This window comes from Corvus brachyrhynchos, unplaced genomic scaffold (genome assembly GCF_000691975.1).
Source record: "Corvus brachyrhynchos isolate BGI_N302 unplaced genomic scaffold, ASM69197v1 scaffold26, whole genome shotgun sequence".
In the NCBI taxonomy this organism is placed as follows: Eukaryota; Metazoa; Chordata; class Aves; order Passeriformes; family Corvidae; genus Corvus; species Corvus brachyrhynchos.
The window spans coordinates 3899416-3922514 of record NW_008239324.1 but is presented as its reverse complement, the minus strand read 5'-3'; the positions used below and the strand labels follow the sequence as shown (position 1 = coordinate 3922514).

At 37.2% G+C, this 23099-nt stretch overlaps 1 protein-coding gene across 1 annotated transcript in view; it reads left to right on the top strand.

Moving 5' to 3' along the window:
- Positions 1-3093, top strand: part of WWOX (WW domain containing oxidoreductase) — a 113532-nt gene extending 110439 nt beyond the window's left edge. Inside the window, exon 8 of the mRNA XM_017741079.1 lies at positions 2748-3093. Within this exon, the coding sequence (XP_017596568.1) occupies positions 2748-3078 (331 nt within the window). The 3' untranslated portion in view covers positions 3079-3093. The remainder of the gene's footprint in view (positions 1-2747) is intronic.
- Positions 3094-23099: the final 20006 nt, after the last annotated feature.

Below are 23099 nucleotides of genomic sequence, written 5' to 3'. Positions count from 1 at the left end.
TTTTTTTTTTTTTTTTTTTTTTTTTCCCTGTCTTCATATTTCTGAAATGTTTTAGTGACCCAGAATGAAGCTTATTTTTTTTAATCATGTTTCCGTAAAATGTAACCCCAGAGACCTGGCAGAGAGAGACCAGCCAAGGGTCGGGCTGAAACCTTTATCACTTCCAAACACAGGGGCTTATGGTATAAATGACACACTGCAGATAGATTTACTTTTACCATTTTAAATTTATGATGGCTGAAATGAAAGGAAGCAATAGAAAATGCCAGTAATAATCCTCCCCACTGTTAAAAGACATGAAATGTCTAGTAATTAGGTGGTAACAAAATCTGGACATCCTTATCTTTGCAAATCACACCAGGTTTGTGAAAGCAAGTAGCAGAGTCCTGTTAGGAGTGAGGGCAGCTACTGCAGGGCAGGCAAGATAGCTCTAGAAATAAATCTGCCAACTCCAATCACTTGCCAGATGTGGAGGGCACAATGGGATATGTATAAATGAGCTGTTATTTAATGGGAGATTATGTTGAATTGTCAGCTGCTTGTTCCCCCTTGTAAGTTTGTACCTCTGATAGTATTTTAAATGACATCTTTGTTTTTCACTGCATTAAGTGCTGTGTGTAGCCAGAGCTCACATCTTTGGACATCTTTATCTGTGTTTTTGAAACATTTTGGAAGTGCTGATTTCTAAGTCGGTGAGATCAGCCAAGGTTTAGAGAAGCCCATCAGGAAATAAGTAATAGTCTATGTTGGAATAGAATAATTAACACAACTAGTAGATTTCCCTTTTTCTAAGGAGTCCAAATAACGTCTTATGGCTTATCTTATCACTTAAACTGATCATTGTAAATAAGTGTGCATTCCCCACACCCCAGTCTGTTTAATGGCAAGAAGTTTATGTAAGGAGTTAGTTAAGTGTTATTAGGTAGTCATTCTTTCTGACCTACTTGAGAACTCTGAGCCTTAAACCATGTCGTAAAACAGAAGTGTTGGTATCTAATTACTTCCATAAACCTTGACTGGATCTTTTTGCTGAAGTCAAGACCCCCTGTTAGGGGAAAAATAAAGTCCCATGTTTGCAGAAAATGCTATCCTGGACTGCTCCAAGGCAAAATATTTATTTGCCTCTCTGGTTCTTCGTTCACTTCTAGTTACTTCTCTGGATTCAGCACAAATGAATTCTGTTTAAATTAAGCTTTTGGGTACTTTAAGCACATAATATTAAAATCAGAATAATAAGTAGGTTCACTTTCCTTCTGTCTGTATTTCTGTGTTGTTAACTTGATTGTACAACCCTTCTTCCCCCGTATTCAATGAGACTGACTCACATAAGCACACTTGCAGGGCTGGACTCAAAATATGCCACCGTGTTTCCTTTATACAGTAACACACAAAGAGTTTTATTTATAGATTATTTTTGGTGTCAGAAGTGATTACTTGTGGAATGAATATAGGAAATTCCTCCCAGAATAGTCCTGTTAATTTCAGAAATGTATTTTATCTAACTGAAAATTATGAAAGAGAAATTTTGTTGTTGAAATTGAAGGGCTGATTCTGCATGACACAGAACATCCTGGATTCCTCTTGAGTTCAAATACTGTATTGCTCTTCTCTGAGCATATTATAATTCTGCTCACAGAATGAATGTAGAAATTCCAGCTGATCTCTTCATTTCTGGCCATGAGATGCAAAATTAGTAAAGATATTTTAAAACATTTTTCTAGTGTGTACTATAATTATGTTTATCCCTGTTCTCCCCAGCTGATTCTGAACACTGAGTATTAAAAAGAGCTTGCTAAATCCTTTTTATTTTTAGTAGCTCCTCTGAATGAAACATAGATCTGTAACTAAATGTAGTATTATTTTCTAATATTAAGATCGACCAGTAAATTAATAAATGAAACTGTAAGAACTGGGAGGGGAAATGCTTTATGGAAATTTTCTTTTCTTCATCTAAATGTCTTTAGAACATTCACTACTTAGTTTCTTTCCTTTTTTTTAATAACAAACAGCTGGTGTTTAATGACTCTGTCAGACCCAATTAAAAAACGTCAACTAGTTACTTTGATTTGTGTTCAGCCATGCCATGGGTATACTTAAAAACATTATACTCTGCCAGAACTCATTTCGGCTTTGTTTACATTTATCTTTTAAACATATAAGACTATTGATGGCAAGTTACCAAGGTTATAACCCTCTTATATTCATCAATTTTTAATCTAAAAAAAAGCTTAAGAGGCAGTGAGACTCATCCATAGTTCCTTGAACACTTAAATGCAAGTGTGCTAGGTGTGAGCACTGGATGAAATGATCAGGGGATGGGAAGAAGGGGAAATGAAAAGATGCTGGGTTTCTCTGCTTCCAATGGAGAGTTATTTTATCCTACATTATTTCCTCCAAGTTGATCCTGCTTTTAGGATCTATAGCAAAATCTGTTGGTTTTTTTTTTTTAATTAAAAAAAAATGTAATTTGTAAGTTACATGCAAGGTCTTTAAACCATCAAAGTGTTTTTTGACTTGTTTTTGTTTATTGTTTGCTTCTTCTAATTATCCAATAATTTTACTACCATATTATATGGGACCGTTCCTTGAGTCTCAGGCAATTTCCAGTTGATGCTTTCAACTGCTAAATAAGCTATTGTTTTATGTTGGTTCTGGCCAGGATCTACTCTGTTGTCTACATTTTATGTTGCTCTTAATGGGAGTGAAATTAACTCTGGGGTATCTGAGGCATATTTACTGCTTTTCAGATTTACAGAAATTAAAGACTCCTCTGGAAAGCTTGATTTCAGCCTGCTGTCTCCATCTAAGAAGGAATATTGGGCTATGTTGGCCTACAACCGCTCCAAGCTTTGCAATATCCTGTTCTCCAACGAGCTGAACCGACGCCTTTCTCCCCACGGGGTGACATCCAACTCAGTCCATCCTGGAAATATGATTTATTCCTCCCTTCATCGTAACTGGTGGGTGTACACTCTGCTGTTTACCTTGGCTCGACCTTTCACCAAATCCATGGTAAGTGAATGCCTTAAGCTGTTTTGCGTGTCTTCATTTTTTCAAATCGGGGCAGAAAAGTTGTAAAAATCCAGATGTATCTATCTGCTTTGACCTCTTGCCTTTTATAAGCATGACCCTGATTTTAATGGCAAACATCATACCAAGACAGTGCTCTAGAAGAGGATTCTTCAACCACTTAAGATTTACTTTGTCAATCTTCAGTTAAGGAACCATCTAAGATGGAGTGCATGACCTCATTTGAATATATGATTTTCACTTTGATTAAGGATGTTGTGTGTCTTAGGTGTGGGATAGTTTAGAGTTATTTCTGTGCTCAGGATACGTAAAACATCAAAAAAAATTGCTTTGGCTTTTAAGTGGAATATGTTGACTGCATTTTTTATGTAAACAGATGCCCTAGTTAGAAAAGATACTACAGACATTATTAATGGCTGAGGGAAAGTGCTTTCAGTGGTAAAAGCACCTTCATTCATATTTAAAAAAAAGCAACAACCCAACAATTTTCTTGATTCTTACAAAGTGCTGAAGACAATGGGTGTTTTCCATTTGTCTCCATTGGATTTTGGACTGAAACCACAACATAATGAAAGGCTATGCAGTTCTTCCATAGCCAACGTTGTGAGTGTTTATTATGTAAGAATTTGCAGCACCTCCAGCACTTGGAGGGGTTACTCTTATCCTTTGAACCTCTGAGTCCAAAGTATTTTTTAGGCAGAGAATGACATTTACTTCATTGAGAACTGGCTTGTTTTAACCTTATAGAGTGTTTCTGATTCCTTTTTGACTGACAAAGAAGGGTGTTCCCAAAAAGAGGAGCAGGGAGAAAGACTCTCCCTTGAATGTTTGTGTCTATGAGTCAGGGAAATGAAAAGATCCATACCCTTGCAGAATCTTAATTTATACTGGGATAATGTGTGTGGAAAACACAGGGTGTTTAAAACTCTGATTACATGTCCATAAAAGAAAAATACTGCATCTTCAGTAAGACCCGTGGAGCAAAAAACACTCCAGTGTTTGACCATATGTCAGTCAGGAGAGCCCTTGCACCTCCAATCTCCGCCTGCATTTTGTACACGTGCAAAACCTATTCATGTCCACAAGATTGATATGTGAGTGTTCTGGCACTTTGGGACAAGTAATAATATCTTTCAACAGCATTTTTTTTTGACCAGGATCTGTAAAACCATGCCTCTGCTGTGTTAGGGATTGTTTGTAAAACAAATTCTTGAAGTTCTCCTGAGAATGTGTAAGTGAATGTTATCAAAATCCCATGAAAAGGATCCAGTCTGTGGAAGTTTATGAATTGTTAGTTTTATTTACTCTGACACATTTTTTGCAAAGGGAACCTTTTGTGTTTGTTGCTCAGGGAATCTTATCCTCTAAGGAACAAAATAAAACACTGATGTTAATTTTGAATTCTTTAAAAGGATTGATAGATTTTTATATAGGGTCTGTTAATGGGTTGTACATATAAGAGAATACAGTACAGTACAAATACAAAGTAAAGATATCAGCACTGAATAACAGTGCACTCTGGTCCAACCCAAGTCACTTCTGTTAAGTCCTTCACGTTTGCATTTCACTGAGGTTATTTGAATGTCATGATGGAGGGTATGGGCTGAGGTTAAGCATCAGTTTTACAACTCACATTCTGATATGAATTGTTATATTCCCCTGAACTCTACCAATGCCTCAATAGCCAGTAAAACTAGAAAAGTGCCCCTTGCTGGGTATGCAAACAAGCTGAGCTGAAATTCTCAATATCATCAGTGTAAGCGTTTCTATTTTAAGGCTTGTAGGGAGCAAATGATTTGCTGCTGCTGATTCTTTTTAGGGATTGTGCTGTTATCAACCTGGAATAGACTTTGTTGGGGATCTTTTTCTGGGCTTCCTTTCCATGTTTCTGTGGCAGCTCACCCTGGAGTTTAGATGAGTGTTCTGGTCAGAATGCTGGGAGTGATCTCAAAGCTTTACAGCTGCAGTCCCAAGGTAGTGAGCTCCTCGCTCCTGAGTGTTCCAAGGATGTCTGCATTGCACAATGCAGCATGATGCAGCAGCATTTAAAGTACTTCCAACTGAGCTGGGCCCGTAACTGGAGTTGAGAGATCGATGACAAGGTTGTGTGGAGAGAGGGGAGGTTTGGCAGCCCAAACAAAGAGCCACATGGATATGTCTGGACCTGTTTTGATCTCTCAGGCTGTAGCTTTAGCTGCTGCAGCATTTTGGTACATGGAGAGGTCAATCCTTCCTGGAGCCAGTTTGAAGCTGTTTGCTATGTCCTGAACTATCAGGCTCCTGGAGTCCATATAGATGCATATATACATATATATTTACACACACACACAGAGGAACTTCAGCTGCACATACCTGATTCTAAGGCCTTTTTGTATTATTGTGGTATCCAGGAAGTAGTTTGAAGTAGAGCAATGGAAACAGAAGACTATTCCTTTCTTTCCCACCCGCCTCTTTTCAAAATCTAAAATCCACAAGTCTTTCTACACAGAAATGGAGAAGTATTTTGTAGAAAGAAATAGTTGCAAATAAATTACCATTTAATTATTGAAGTAACTGTAGCTCTACTAATGTCAAAGGGCCTCTTTTGTACTTACCACTAAATACTTAGTAAGTTGGAGATGCTTAGATTATAATTAAATGTCAATTGAAACAAGTGGCCACTGTAAATAACAAATTGGAAGAGAAGCTCTGAAAGTAACTGTGTAGGCCAGGCATATATTTAGCTGGTTTGATCTAAGGCTCTAGGGTTTTGGTTTTTTTTCTTTCTACCTCTTTTTCATGCTCTTTTACTCTTTTCTCTTTTTCCCTCTCTCTTTAAAAACTGACTCAAGAAAAGTTTGACTACATTGGTGTTTTTGTTTTAAATTAATCTTAGTCATTCAGAACCTATCTGATTTGTCATTATTTACATAGAAGATTAAAATGAAATTTATTTGTTGTAAGTTTCAAGCTTACACTGAGTGTGGTATCTAGTGTCACCCCCAGGTGATTTTGAGTGTACAATGGTGTATAAAATTATAAGCAGTGTGCCATTATCACACACTTGTGATAGTCTTACATAGACCCAAATATTTTTGTTGGCAGGTAAGAGAGCAGAAAGAATATCATGTGTTAGAGTAGCAAGAGCTTAACAGATGTTTCAGTGAGCTGAATTTCCAAATCCTTTTACATTAAGAAATGGCTGGGGTTTGGGGAAGTTCTGAGACTATTGGGTTACATTTCCTGTTGCAGTGCAAAGCCAGCCATTGTGTTGGAGTTTTAGCAGATGTGTAATGGCTGGGAGTAAAACGCTGGCTCTGTTGCTGAGCTATAAATTACTTTTATAAAAGCTCAACTTGTCACCTTTAAAAGTCAGTTAGGTGTAGTAAGACCATTCTGCCCTTAATTTTTCACTGTGGAGAGAGACTGATGCTTGAAGTGCTCTTTGATTTCTCCCTCCTCCCCGAAATATAGTAACTTTCCAGAACTGGATTTTGTATTTAAAATATTGCTGTTGAGAATTATAAGGAATATTTCTAAGGACTCCAAAGTCTTCTGCATGTCTAAGTTTTATATAAAACCATGAATTCTTGCCACTGTGATACTTTCCTGGGGTCTTTGAGGTAGTAGCCCTGTATTTCAGTGTTCATAGAAGCAGGAGGAAACCCCACTGCCTACAATGGCTTTACTGGATTTGTTTTTGCCATAGGTTGGAAGTGTCTAAATTTCATGTGATGATTTCCATGCACACCTAACATCAACTAAGAAATCTTATTCTGGCAAGAAATCAATCTGCATCTACAGGAGTGACTTCAACCTAATGATCACATCTGTTTGCTTTTGATAGAAGCCCAGAAGAGGCCCTGCAGCCTCATCACCCCTTCACTTTCTCCCCTGTCCTTTGCTGAAGAATCTGGAATTACCCTTAGAGCTGGGGATAGAATTCCTTCTCCAAGCAAACATTTTTTGCTGTCCAAAGATCTGTGTGGGCTGTGTTGAGTTAATGTTGGCTTCCAGTTCTGAATTCACAGTTCAGGCCAAATTTTGCCCTCAGCTGTGCCTGTTCAGCTCCAAGAGCAGCCTTGGGCAGGGTGGGTATGAGCATGTTCCAGCATAGAATTTGGCCTCTATTTCCGTCCTTAAGACGTTCCTGAAAATGCACTGGGGTTTCTGAAAAAGCAACAGGCAGCTCTGTTTGACAAGAGCATCACAGTTTAAGTTTGATTAAAAAGACTTTTTTTTTTTTTTTTTTTTTTCCTTCAAATTGAGTTCTGGGCAGGAAGTGAAAGAGGATGGGAGAGTGAAAGGGAAATAGCCACCTACTGGATATCAGCAGTTGTAGACGGTGTGTAAATCACATGGGCAGTTCTCCTGGTTTATGGATTAATGCCTGAAGTGTAAATGTTAAAGTGATGCTAAACCACAGCACTCGTTTTGAGCATGCAGGTTTGTGGACTGTTCCTCTAGTACCATGAAGGGACAAATTTTATTGAACCCTGATAGCATGTGCTTCCTTGCATAAAACTCCTATTTAAAATTGACTGAATTGGGTAAAAGGAAAGAAGGCTTATGTGGAAGAACATTTTGATTTGTTGTAATAGTATGGTAAAGAGATGCTTCCAAAGTAGTTGTTGATCATTTTATGTGCCCTATCTAGCAATAAAATGTAATATAAGCTAGTTTATTATCAAACTTACATTTAACTGATACATATTTTAACTTGCTGCTAAAGTAAATGTAGCATGAAATATAAGGGCAAATTAAATTTGTCCCCTGTAACCTACACCACAGGAATGGAAAGTCTCTATGGAAACATATCCTTGTGCCAAAGTGAACAGGTCAGGGTCTCAGTATGGAGAATGGTGCTCAAGGGGAGTGGTGGCCATAGAGTTTTGTGTGTCCAAAACCACCCCCATAGCTGTTTGTGGAGCAGCTCCCTTATTGACCTGTAGTTTTCTGGAGGAAATAAGGAATTTCTTCCTCTCCCTGCCAGATCTGTGCAGAATTCCAGAATGTTTTGTCAAGTGTGTGGGCTGCAAGGCAGGGGACTATTTGGTCCATAATGTCTTACATTACATGTAATTAAATTAAAATTTTAAATTAAAAAAGAACATTTCCCTATATTTTCAGACTGAAAAAGCCCTTTGTTATTGTTATTATTTCCCATCTTTTCTCACCATCACTTATGGAGCTAAAGTGCACCTGGGGTGCTGTGGAGTCTCTGAGGTGCTGTGCAGAATTGATCTGCTCAGAATGTATTTGAGAGACCATAAGGAAGGAAATTTCTGTTGTGTTACGAGTGTTGAGGTGCTTGGGTGAAAGGAATGATGTTGCACTCTGATAGAAACAGCTGAATGGGATGGGTTTTTCTCTTTTTTTTTTTTTTTTCTTTTTTTGTCCCTTGACCTTTGTTTTTTTGTCATCACTATACTCAGCATTAGGAATTTGCCTCATCCTTATGGTAGTCCTCTGGACACCTTTTTCACACTGAAACATCATGAGTTGTTTGCTCAAAAATCATTCAACTACTGCAATAACTGACAATGAGGAAGGCTTTTATTCTCCATGGGTAAAGATGACTAAAATTTAGAACTGTGAGTTTGAAGAGACAATTTTTGAAGTATTTAGGCAGTGAAATTCTGTGGTTCTGGGAATTTTTTTATTTTTGCATTTATTTTACATGTTGCTGTACAGATATTCTTTGTTGATGTCAGTTATTCCAAAAAGATGTGGAAGTGTGCGGAAAACAAGGGTTCTCCTTGTGGGAGTCTGTGTTTTCACAGTGCATGGTTTTATTCCCTTCTGTCAGGGAAGAAAATAGCTAATAACAGCATCAGAAAGTATTCTGGACTTATATGTACAACCTCTTGGCCTCCCTTCCTTCTGACTGATTAGAAATAAGGTCTTCTGTCTCAAAAGTGACTGTGTGCTACTTTGCTGCATAGCAACTGTGTTAAAACTCTGCTTCTGTACAGGTTTGTGACAGTTCTGGTTTTGTGGCCACACACAAAAATTTTTCTTGCGTAGTTCACATAAATCTAATATTTTTTGACAAGCGTTGCTAAGAAAACAGCAAAAGAATTTATCATCGAGCTTTGTTAAAAAGAATAGATTGGGAAAGAGAATGTAAGGGAAAATACACTGTGAGGAACTTTTCTGGGTGTATTACATACTTGAGTTGTAGAAACCAAAAAGTATAAACATTCATGTTCCTACACTTTTTCTGGCTTTAGCTATCAACAGTAACTTTTGCTGGAATAATCTAGTTTGAAATTAAGTCTTGATTTTTTTTTTTTTAAAGCTGAAACAGTGTGCCTATATTTCATGCATTTGTTTTGTGCTAATGCAAACATGTCTTTTAGCTTGGGGAAGTGGCAGCAATAGTCTGAACAATTTTTTTTGATATTTGCTGGCCTAGGTCTTGACATATCTATGAACTGAGGTAGTAATTCTACCTTTGCTGCTGGTCTTTTTCCACTCTTAATCTGCCTACAGGTTATGCTGGATATTGTTATATGAGTAATATATATGAATATATGGTAAACAAAAGGACTTCCATTAAATAATCCTGTACTTTCTGCCTTATCTTTGTGACCTAGTGAGCAGTGAAAATTGGTGCTTGATATCACTGTGCGTTGTTGAAGACCAAATGGGAATGTGCCCAAAGTGCCCCATTGACTTTTGCTTTGCTGAGCTCCAGAGCCCAGGGGGTGCCCTTTGCCACCCCAGATCCCTCCAGCTGCTGCAGATGAGGTGACTCAACCCTACCTGTGACTTCAGAGCTTCTCATTTGTGAGCATGAGCAAGGTCACTTACAGATTCTGTTGTACATAAAAGTATGATCTGGACCTTCTTAGTTACCAGCTAGCACATAAATCACAAGATTATTTTATTTAGTAACTAGGGAGTAATAGAGATAAAATTTTTATGAATGAGGTAACTGTGATCAAAGCAAAGTCAATGCGCTGTGGCTCTTGTATAATGACCCAATGAACTGTTGCAGTCTAGGAAGAAACTCGCCAATATTCAGTGATAAAGTTTGAGTTTTTAACTAGCAATGAATTTTTGATCACTTTTTATAGAAAAAATAGTCCCTAAAAAGTCTTTTTGATTAATGATTTCTAAGTTTTGGACAGACATAGCTACTGTGCTGTACAACAAAGGGCTGGAGCAGTTCTTTTTCAGACAGCCTGAGAGAAGAGGAGGCTCCAGAGAGGCCTTAGTACTTGCAGTAGCTAAAGGAGCTCCAAGAGAGCTGGAGAAGGACTTTTTCACAAGGGCATGGAGTGACAGGACAAGGGGGAATGGCTTCAAACTGAAAAAAGGGCACATTTGTTCCACTGTGAGGGCGGTGGGGCCCTGGCACAGGCTGTCCAGAGAAGCTGTGGCTGGCCCTGGATCCCTGGAAGTGTCCAAGGCAGGTTGGATGGGGCTTGGAGCAACCTGGGATAGTGGCAGGTGTCCCTGCCCATGGCAGGGGGTTGGAATGAGGTGACTTTTAAAGTCCTTTCTAACCAGAACTCTCCTATGATACACAAATTGCATAAGGTACTTCCTTGCCTGTTACATGCACATCCATACCTGCTGATACTAAGTCTTCAAGTTGGCTCTTGACGAAAGAAAGCTGATAATCCAAACAGCTGAAGTTCAGCAGAAGCAATATTTTTGGACAAAGGTTAGTTTTTGTTTCTTTGACCCTTAGAAGTTAAAATCCCGAGCCCCAAATTAAAACGGTAAATGGTAAAAATAATGAAATTACATAATTGAATGCTGTTAGTCCGTGTCATTTTGTGATCATAACTCACAGAGCAATAAAAATTTTGTGGATTCTAGAACATGGTTTATCTTTCTTCACATTTTTTTTTCCAAGCTTCTATTTATGAATGGACAGATGTTCAGGAAACCCCAAGCTTTTGTTGGCCCTGTGTAGAATAGATGAAATATGATTTTTTTTTTCTTTTTGTAAAAAAAGAATGCAGTGTAGATCCTATGTTATGGAACTACTATTTAAGTACTATTTCTTAATTGGGGGATGCAGTGCTTAGCTACATTATTTCCCTCGAACCCCTTGGATATCTGAGATGCTTTATTGTACCATGGTCTTTTCATTTCTTGCTCTGTCATCTTTGAAGAGGTGCCATACCACTTTAAACAGTTCACCAATCAGTTTCAGATGATGGATTCTCTTTAATCATTTACATCCAGAGAAAGTCAAATACTCCTTAGGAAGCCAAAGTATTCTAACAGTATAGTGTTTGTGCAGCTGGATATCTTATTTATTTGAAGTTCTCGGGGAAATCTCTTCTGACTTTACAAAAAAGATGGAAGAGTAAACAGTACAGTGTCCAAGTAATGTGAGCTAGAAAGTCCCTTCTTCTGGAGAAAATTCATTTAAAAAGTATATTTGCAAGGTCCAAAAATAATAAAGTATATCAAATGCAGAGTAATACATAATGTTTTTTTTCAGTATTCTTAATGTGTGTATATATATGTAGGTGTGTGTGTATGTACCTACATTTCTATCCATCTATAGAGATGAAAAATATACTTGAGTTTCTAATATAGTTCATATTCCTGGATAGGTGAACAAAATAAGGGTCTGTTTTCCTGGAAAAAAAAAATCCATCTGTTTATTTTTTACTGTGTGACACGTCATTTATCATCATGTTGGCATTCCCTGGATGTAACTGCATAACTGAATTAACAGTCCTAAAAACTTCCTTCCAGGAAAGCTATTGAAAATATACGTGTGTGTATAGAAATATGAATATTTCTATGCTTTGGGGAGGTATCCCACTGTGATGCTCATAGTGTTTCTAGTTCATGTCAGTTCTCTATTCCAAAGTTTGTTGTATATATAGGTATCTTTTTTTTTTTCCTCCTGAGGAAAATGTGGGGGAACCTGCTGGTTTGGGTTTGTTGGTTTTGGGGATGTGTGGTGGTGGTTTTTTTTTTTTTTTTGGTTTTTTTTTGGTTTTTTTTTTGTTTTGTTTTGTGTGTGTGTGTGTGTTACAGATATCAATGTGGTAATTTTCCTTTTTTTTCCCCTAAAGGCAAGACTCAAACTTGCAGGATGTTCCTTGCCCAGCTTGGAGCATTGGTGAGATTCCCATGTAGAGGGAAATAGGTCTGTGGTTTGATGAGATTGTCCTAAAGAGTGTGTTCAGTTTTTCCACTGATATTCACTGTCATTTTGTAGTTCAGCCATTTTGTAGTTCAGTAGCTTCCTTTGTGCATCCATTTCTGAAGAGTTATTAAAAGGATTGAGTTAGATACTGGTCAAATCCTGAACTTCTACTGTAGTCCTAAATTTTTACTGTCTCTGTGCCTCCTTTCTAGGAAAGGGCACTTATGTTTCTAAAGAAACAGAAGAAAAGGGACTATATATTCCAGAAAAATGAATGAAACCAAAATGTTTTCCTTAATTTTATGTTGGTTTTATTGCCAATACTAGTAGGACACGATGTGCCCTTCTGTCTCTCCTCTTCTTCTTAACCTACTGTCTTAGACCTTAAGTCTGTAGTTTCTCACTACAGTTTCATCAAAAAAGGAAAAAAGCAGAATGTATGATTTTAAGAGTTGTTTAAAACATATAAATGATTCAAGAGTCAAATTTAAGAATAGAAAAGAAGGATTTGACAAAAAAGGACTTGAATACATTTGACAGTTGAAATATTAAAATGGTTCTGTGTTCTGATATGTGCTAGATGACCTGAGTTTGTATGATTTCCTTGTGATAAAGTACATTTGTACTTATTCTCTTCAGGGGGAAAGTAGACATAATAATGAATCAACCCATTGTGCTTAATTCAGTGTAAAAATGCACCACAAATGATACAAGACTTAGTAGTTTTGCAATAATCTGTATGAGGATTTGTAATCAGAGAATTTCTGAATTTACTTAGCTTTTAAAGTTTCTTTTGAGACTTGCAATACTTGAGTCATTTGGGTTTTCCAACCTCTTTATTCTGCTGCCTCTAGGAAGTTGTTAGAGTAGTAGCATCAATCATGTTTTAGCAAGGAGGATGTCAGAAAATATAAACAACATAGTCAAATTCCATCCATTATTTTAGTGACAACATGTTTTTGCAGTTAAGTATCACTATGGATAGAGCACAGTCTTCAGTGTATGCCAAGAAAATCTATAGAAGGTAGTTGAGGAATTTTATTAATTGCAAAAGCATCACCTTGAAATAAGATAGAGATAGCAATGTTGGATGATGCATCTTAAATAAAAATAAAGTATTTTTTGATATATAGGGAGAATTGTTTGTCTTGAAAAACAAGATCTACTTGTCCCAAACATGCAAGATTGATTTGCCAGTGCTGTAGATTTCCGTCTCTCCCAGCAGTACTGTTTTATGGGCTGATATTTCCAAAAATGTAGTTGAGGAGACATAAGAGTTGAAACTTAGTGTGAGCTTATTTAAAATGATTGGTCGCACCATTGCTCATTTCTTTACTTCCTCACAGATGGGTGGGCACCTACAAATAACTGGTGAAACTCCTAACTGGTTATGGAAGCATTTGCTCAAGTGTTGAGCATGAGACTTTATGTGAAAGGAATAGGTTTGAAAATCCTGACCTGGCACATTAGAACTGATTTTTGTTTGAATGCTGTACCTGCTATTATGCAAACAATATTGAAGAACAATTTAACAAGCTAGAGCATAAGAATACTTGGATATACTAGGATTAAATTTTTCTCTTAAATTCAACATGAATTAAATTTAAATTAAATTAAACTCTTGAATGCAGGTATTTTTTTTAGGATTACCTTGTCTCTCACTGTAACCTATTAATTAATACAAGTTAGGGTTTTTTCATTTTGTGAGAAAATTGGAAACACAATTTCTTTCCACTGAACAGCATTGCTATTAAATTGTTGTCCTGAATTGTCAAACTTGCATTATGATGAATACTACTAGTACAAGAAAACTAATTTAGCACTTCAAGTAAAACAACTGTCTTGGCAATTTTTAATGATAATGACTTTGTAACAGCCATTTAGAATCTGATTGTCTACTCACATTGAGGAGCTCATCCCATCCCAAATAGTGTGGCTATCTAACAGCATTAATTATGGAGCAGTGGCAGGATCTGCAAAATGATACTATTGACAGTCAGGCTTCCCATGGCAGAGCAGTGTGTGCCTCTGCAGGAAAGGAATTTCCCCATTGCAGCTTTCCAGGGCAAATGTCCCAAATATCAGCAAGGGTTGTGCATCTGAAAAGTCCTTTCCTGTTTCCTCTTGTGGATCACTGGTGACCATTCTGCTTGTACTCTCGTGGCATAAATGTAAAAACTTCACATTATTTTCTTCATATGTAATGACACTAAAATAAGGGTTTTCTGGGAAATAAATTTATTTTTGTTTGTCAAGCTATCATGAGTAACCAGAAGTGATTTAACTAGTTCTGCCAAGGAGCAAGGTGTTACCTGAGCTGAATGAACTACATTGGTTACCTTTTAGGAGCTACTATGTACAAATTGAGTGTCTCTCTTGGCTTTTGCACCAAAAGTGGTGACTTTGTGAGAAAAAATGATGTGTTGACTTCTTCCATTCCTTTGATGAGAAATGCATGTGAATTTCCAACATTTAAAGGAATTATGTCAGGAAGTATCAACAAAGCTGTCAGTTCCACTTGTGATATATATTTATTGTCTCCTTTTTGGCTTCATGTTTCTAAAGGAAATGTTTTCATATAGAATGTCTTTTTATCAAAACAACAGCTGAGCTTACTTTTGGTGACGAGGTGAAATTTATCATTATTGCATTACATGTGTACTTATTCAATAGACAGTAATGTGGCATGTTAAATGGTCTTCGGCTAAAGGCAATTAGGCTCTTCAGAACACAATCCAGACTATTGCTTGTCTTGGAAAATCAAATACTCTGCATGTCTACCCAAGGCCAGCAAAGCTGAACACAGCTCAAATGCTTTTTCTGCTGTTAGCAAGGGACAGAAGACTCATCTGAAAACTTTGTTGCTGTCCACGGCAAAGATTCCTGTAAATGCAATCTAACACCTAATCTATTCCCCTAAAATAAAGTTTATTGTTGGTAGTGAAATGAGACTGGGCCAAATTACATGGTCATTCCTGTTCACTATCATCATAAGAATAAAACTTTGCTTTCCTACTTCCCTTCTCTGTTCCCTTCTGCTGGCAGATACATCCATTAATTAATGATATTGTAGCTCTCGGAAGCTGGAAAGAAAGGGTTGTCCAGACCTGAAATGGAGACTTAGACCTGGAAAGAAATCAGTCTATTTGCTTCAAACATCTTCTTTACTGAAATATTTGTAGTCTGTTGTGCCTTTCTGCTTTGGGAGATTGTTGTGAGTCCTTCCCAAGCTTATATTCCAAACTTATTTGAATGCCTTCCTTACTGCATAAGTGTCAGCACTGAATGTCAACAGTAAACAAATGAAAGCTTGTTCCATCCTCTTCATTTGTTTGGTTTGTCATTTCCACTAAGTGTATTTGTTAGGATAAATGCTGTTGTGTTATAGCCATGGTTTTTCAAACTTCTCCAACTTCCTCTGTATAGGTGAGGTAAACTAATTATCAGTTTTCTTTGGCATGATTTACTTTTGAGACTTTCTGGTAGCCTGGGCATTTTTTGTGTTGTAAAATGAGACTTGGCTGATAACTGTTGTATCAGACAACAGATGTGATTTTGTCTTCCCATGGAGACAGTCTGTAAAGGTACCACAAAACATTGGTTATGTGTGTTTTCCAGGACTGAAAGTGGAGGTCTCTTGAACTGATTTGAAATATTTGCTGATTCTCACACTTTAGCCCACGTTGTTGTTACCTTATGTCTGGTTTCTGTCCAGGACTGTGTCTTTGCTGTATTTGTTAACTGATGCCGACTGAAAATGGCAAAGTCAGGGCTGGCAATAGTGTGCTCACTTCCCACTCTACCAGTAATGCCTGGCTAAAGGCTATTTTATCTATCACATGATATTCATTCAAGTAGAAATAAAAAAATTGCCTGGACCGTTTTATGTTGTCTAAGAATATTAGATGAGCTATTTTAAAACTAAATTTAAAGGCATTTAAATTAAAACCTTTATGAAAAGCTGTGGATTAATTTTCTCTGCCATGACATGCCCAAAGACAACGTGTGCTGTAGATAACATTCCTAGTGAAATCTCTGTGAAGGGCCTGTTACACTGACCTGATGTAATTTCCTGCATAGTACTGCCTTAACCACGTGTAAATGTGGTTTTCAAAAGGTAAAAATAAAATTTATGAAGAGTTAAGAGAAGTTTCACAGTGACCATTTTAATGTTTGTAACTGTAAGTTTTGCCTGAGATAGTAACAAAAATATTGAGGAGTAAATCATGCAGTTTTCTATAAAAAAAAGCAAAATTTTAAGATGCTCCCTTGTTACTCTTTTTCTGATGGCAGTTAATGGCTAAAATCCAAATTCTCAGGCAACATGTTCATAAATGCCCACACAGAAGGAAAAATATTCTGCTTGTGTTCACTGTGCAAACAGATGAAATATTGCTGATAGAAAAACAATTTTGAGGGAATCAAATGTAATAGAATTAAGTGAAGAATTTGCTGGTTTTTTTGAGTTTTCAGATGATGACCATTTTTCCTAAACATTTATATTGTGCTTTTCTTTTTCAATAGAAAAAGTGTTTTGAATGGATTCAGATAAAAATGTTTTATTTTTTCCTTCTTTTCCTTCCCCCCTGCCTTCCCCTTATCATGTCAATAACTAGAGAAATAATTCTCAAATTACTCCAAAAATTCATTGGATTTCAAGGGGACTCTTCAGTCTCACAGGTGACTGTTTCTAAAATTTCCAAGTGTGGTCATGAATAGATTGATGGAAGCTGTTTTCCAGTTTTCATTGCAGTGAATCTTAATGGGTGCCAATTAAAATATATTTACATATGTAGTTACATTTCCCACCATAACATGTGGAGCCTATAACATGATTTATACTGACAGATACTGATTGATGTTTAATTCCTCCTTTTATCCACACACTTTTGAATTATGAATTATATCAATCCTTAAATCTTTGTTTGTTTTAGAGTAGGTTTTCTCTTTTTTTTTTCCTCTTGGCACACCATATATGCACCAGCAAGTGCTCACAGTTTCAGCTGCATTTAAGGAAATATTGTTGTAAGGCTTTTATGTGCTGTACTTCAATCAGCTAGTGCCAGCAGTATCCCAATAGAAAGACCCTCAACAGACCATTTTCAGCATTTTGCTGCAATTAAACTCCTCTGGTTTTAGCCCTCAGGCAATTTAGTACCTTTTTACATATGCACATTATGAACTTTTGACCAGGGCCTGGTAGTCATATATTAGATAGCAGCTTTTGAAAGCAGACTTAACAAGTTCCTCAGAGTATTACAGCCAGAGTCAGTTGTGGAAAAGGTAATTTAACCAACTTGCAGTGAGGCCATTCAGAATTGTACTGATGATCCTAAATATGTCTTTTTTTTTCCTTGTTTCCTCTGGAAGCTGGTAGCAAGAGCTCTCAAAGAATGTGATTGATCTTTTATTCACTAGCTAACGAGGGCTGTGATTCTATTAGTGCTCTACAAGGCAAGGGAACAGTGATTTAATGAAGTGTCTGGTGAGCTGGTCATAGATTTATCCTGTTGTCTCTAATTTGCAGCGCCGTTGTGAGCGTAAAAGAAACTGCACTCACAGTGCCATTAGGCAGGTATTTCCTTAGCAAATTGTTGTAAGGTCAGGTGTAGTTATCCAGGAAAGGCAATGCCTCAGCCCTCACTGTCTGGAGATGACAGCAGCTGTGCCGAGCACTCGCTGGAGCGGAAACGGGAGGATCAGAGGTCCGTGTGCGAGCCCCCCTCCGCTGGTGCAGGAGCAGATGAAGTGCCAAGTAGGACTAATAGAGTCATAATTGGCGATTAGAACTGGAAAGGTGCAATAACATCTTAATACAAACTGGCTGGTGCTAGAGTCAGTGCAAGTTGCTGTGAAGTTCCATGGTAGCCCTGATCTGGTAACGCTCCCTTTTTTCATTCTCAAAAAAATGAGGCAGCGTGTCCTAATCGCTGCGGTACGACAAAAATATAAGAACATCAAAACCTGAGTTGCTTTAAAGTGACATTAATGTCTTCAGTACACTTACTTCAGCATGTAACCTGTCAGTCTTACTCAGAAACGATGTGCTAAAATTTGCCACGGAGCTATAGATAAAATAATATCATAAAAATGCTTTGGCTTTCACTTAATTAGTGCTAAATAATGCATTTTATTTTTGTCAACTGAAGGCCACTGAATTTTTGTTTTGTTTTTCTCTGCTGACCTGAGATGCGTTTCTGATGATGCCTGTGGTGTTGCACATCTTTTTTTGCAACACTGTTTTTCACAAACCTCTGAGTCCAAGTTATCTAAGGCAACCATTTTCAGAAAGAATTTGTGTTTGCATTAATTGCTTGGTAATTTGAAAAAGGAAATTATGGTATGGCTTTATACATTGTCAGGGAGATCGGTCAAATATTTCAGTCCAAAAGTAATATTGAAAAATAACGAAGCAGATCTCATGTGTGGTTCTGTCCTAGGTAGAGACAGAACAGTAGATAAATGAATGGTTTTGAGATTTCTATGGCATTTCCTGGTGGCAGCTGGAGAATTCCCACGTAGAAAAGTGGTCAAAGCTGAGAATTAGAGGGTAGGCAGAGATGAGATTGTGGGAGTGTTAGTCCACTTTGTGTAGGTCACAAGCCTAACTGGGGTCTCAGGCTTGTGTTCCAGGCTCTGCGCAAATAGGAAAAGAAAAGCTTCTGGCCTCAAATCAAACCTCTTTTAAGGGAAACTGCAAAAATCTCCTGTGCAGCGGATGAAACGTGGATCTTGGCAAACAGCAGCAGCAAGGAGACAGTACCATGATATCTTGTCTCCTTATATAGTTATAGCACATGTACCACCAAATAGTTGTCATGTGCTCAGATGGATGATTTTATTTTTGGAAAATAAAAGTATTTTCAGTTGCATGAGCCCTTGAACCCCTGTGAACTTGGTACCCTGTGGGATGTCATCTGGGACCCCTGTTAAATATACAGACACAATTAGTCTAGAAAAAGAGATATTGGGCTTTTAAATGAACAGCAAGAGGATTTAAAACAGTAAGCCAAACTTTCTAATTTCCTAATATTGACACTTCCGTCCCTCACAATCTTATTATAGTATTATTCTCTGCTGATCTACCATTTCATCAAAAAGTCTACAATGGAACTAAAAATCTAAGCCTTTTAGCCCATAGATCATTGCACTTGGTAAATGGCTTATTGTAGATTAGATAATGTGGTTCATAGCACATCCAAATCAATAAAAGGCTAGTCTGAACGTAGTAAAGTGCTCTCAGTCTGATTCTTTTTATTAAGTATATCTGCCATGAGCAAAGTGAAAATTTTTAGTCTTTTTGCTTAACTTGATGTAAGAAAGACATTGCTTGAATTTCTGCACGGTTGTTTTCTTTCCTAGAGAAGATATATCCCATAGAATTCAGGTTTTTCTGAATCAAAATTAAATATATTTTCTGAAAAATGATGTAATTCTTATATTGGCAAAATTCAGAGCCCAGTGGTTTGGTATTTCCAATCATCCCATGCTAGAAATGTGCCCCCAGATATCACATTTGTCAGATATTCCGTGGTCTCTGTGAAATAAATTATTTTATAGCTGTTCTTACAAAAATCATCAGCAGAAACTGTCAACTTCAGCAACAAATGGAGATGGAGAAATGTGAAAAGAAAAATATTTTGAAGGCAGAGTGGATGATTCGATACCAAACAAGGAGTGTTGTTTTAATCTAGGTCAGGAGAGGCCCAGGATTCACCAGGAACTGGTCTGAAGGGGATGATCTGGTGGTTCTTTGTGCTTTAGCCTCTGAATATCCTGTGTTTTTGGAGGGGTAGAAATATCAGAAGGGTATTCTTATTTATCCAGGAGAAATTGAGGAGGCTGGTGTGTGTCATACCTGTGAACAGGTATGGAGAGACTTTCTTCTAGCTAGGGTTACATTAGAGACCTGGAAGAAATTGGTGGCACAGTGGGAATTAAGAGGCTCTCTGCCTCTACTTTCCACACACTTTCATTCATTGCAATTTTTTATTTTCCTGTTTACGTCCATGGCCTGTCCAGTTTTGCAGCTTGGCTAAAAGGGGGTTTTAAAGCTATATTAAAAATCCAGTGAATAGCTTGGAATTTCTTGCAAACAAGTCAGATAAACTGTAATTGGCTGCAGAGAGATGCTCTTAACTTACCATTCTTTGACCATGTTATTGACCAGTATGTGTTTGCCCATGTTATTAATAATTTATCCTTTGAAAAAATCTATGTGCATTATAGCCTTTGATCTCAGAAATTTCAAAGCTGAATGTGCTATTTCCCTTTTCCTTTTGCATTTTTTCTTTCTTAAAAAAAAAAAAATTTAAAAGAGAAGAGAATGAAAAGTAATTTTTAAACTTTTTCTTGTTTATTTTGGTGGGAGAGCTTCCTGATGACACCCATCCCTGGTAATGAGAAGTGTACATTAATACAGTAAGATATATATGAATAAAAAAATCGAGGCAAGCTCACTGTACTTTTCAGATGAAAAATGTCTGAAAACAAGGCTTAATGCATCTAGTAGATTAAAACAGAAATTAAAGACTTTAGAGTAAGAAGAGATCAAAGGCTGTCTTTTCATTGTTCTTTTTATTGTTTATTGACTTCAAAAAGACTTTTTAGTTTAAGCTGACTTTAATGTCTCTTGAATGCTCTTTTGTAAAGTGACTTTGAAAACTCACAGATAATGTCTTCATTAAGTGTGAAAAAATCTTGGTAAAAATATAACTGTAACTTTGCTTTCATTATAATAGGAAGAGATAATGCTTTGCTTAATTAAGGTCTGTTTTCTCTCTGTTCAGAGTTTTACGACCATTTTTTTCATTGGAATTAGTGCTGATAAAAGCTTGAAGTAGACATTGCTAAACTGAAACTCTTAGTTTTCCAGAGAAGTACGGTAATAGGAGTTCTCCATATTTGTTAATCAGTTAATCAGGATGTTGTCTTGTGTATACGAGCTATTTTAGGAAGCAAAACAAAAAGCAAAACCCAAAAGTATATTCAAATTGTATTGATTCTAAAATAAGCAATGCTTTTTGTGTTGTTGGGAATGTTACTTTAGAGACTTTCTGCTCTCATTCTGTTTCCAAATGTCTGTGCTTTTCTCACCAATCCCTGATGACTTGATATATTTGGATTATGTTAATACCTGTATTAATAATAACAGTAAAGATCATAAATCTGTGGATGCAAACTGATAGATTAGGAAAGCCATGCTGAATAATTTCTCTGGGGAGTAGTGTGTACTTTCCAGTGTTCTGAGGTTTAAAAAAATGCACTTGAGGAATAGGATTGCCTTGGCCTTCCCCCTCCCAACAGTTCATCTTTTTCTTGTGGTTCTGTGAGACTCAGTTCATGTTACTTTTAGATGGAAGGGGAATTGCCATGGTTTCGTGAAGTGCACTCCATCTTTTGAGATATTTGAGATGCATATTCATTTTTGGTTTGCTCCTCACTTGCCTGTAAATTTGGTACAATAGGTTTAGCAATTCCTGACATGGGTTTATAGTGCAGCTCTGATGTTTGTTACTCTGGGGTATTGGGCAGTCGTTGTGATGGTAATTTTATGATACTCACCCTTCCCATTCCATGTATTTCTGCCAGGGCTCCATGTGCAATTATCAGGCAATCTGCTTGGCTCTTACTGAGGATCAAAAGATTCTGATTTACAGTCTGAAGAAGTTGTTTGCAAGACCTTTTTATGTACTTAAAAAACTCAGCAACTCCTTTCAATGTGATAGCTGAGTTTCCAGAGGTTTTTTTAATGAGAAATGTGTGTTGCATGATTTCTGTAACCGCCTAACCTTACTTCAGCTTTAAAGGAGATTGTCATCTTCAAAAGGAAAACCAGTGCTACATTTGTTTCCCTTTGCTTCCATTCACGGCTAGGGACATGGCTAGACATCTAGCCAGTCTAGGCTAGATTTATATCTACTGACTTTCACCTATGATACACTGATTAGGAATCTTATGTCCAGTGCAAAAATGAGGCACTGGAAAGGATGTCTTTGATGCTGTGTGACTATAAAAGCCACACTTTGTATTAATTTTGAGACTATTGCTAATGTTATTTAAGGATTGGCTTATAATTTTCTTTACTTGGTTTTAATGTGGGCAGCCCCATTTTGGATTTGGTGGTTCAGTATAAAACAGTTCATTTTGTAGACTGTTACTAGATTGCATATTCATGCAAAACATTTTTTGCCGTGTAACTATTTTTATGGCACAAATGGTTAAGTATTTTTACAAGTGTAATCTTTGTGGGTGGTTTAGAGGCTCAATTACCCACTGAAATGGAGGAAATAAATCTCCTCGAGGGTTTGCATTTGGATCACATGACATTGTGGGGCTCAGCTCATTGTTAATAATGCTTACATCTGTGTAGCACACAACAGCACATGAGGCAGCCTTTGAAAATGTAACACAGTACTGCTGCTGGTACCCTTGCAGAAACATCTGAGTTCTTTTATAGGAGATGACAGAAAAGTAAGCCAGGGTGAAGAAAGCAACAAATCAGCTGGTGAAATTGATGTCATGTCTAATCCTACCTATTAGATAGAGCAGTTAATATGAAGGCTATGGAAATGTTCATATTTATGATGCACGTGGCAGATGCTGTTTGGGTTGTGTTGTATGTTTGCACTATGGGCACTTGAGGGGCTAAGATTCCACAAAACCAGAGAGAAGCCAAAACAAAAAGGAGAGAGAAAGGAACAGGAAAGCAAAATGATGTGGCCCAATTCTAAGCTTATTATTGCAGTCATTTTTGCCTTTATTTTGCATTTGGAAATAGCAAGGGGTGGTCCTACAGTGTGAGGAATGTGGTTGCTCTGCACTGTGGAGATTTGACTCTTCTTGCACCTGGAAGCAAGAGGCACCCAGGACATGGAGAGCTTAATCCCTTGGAATTCTGTGCTCAGTGCTTGTGAGCAGAAGGTGCCAAACTTGGTTCCCTCATGAGTGCTATGAATCTTGA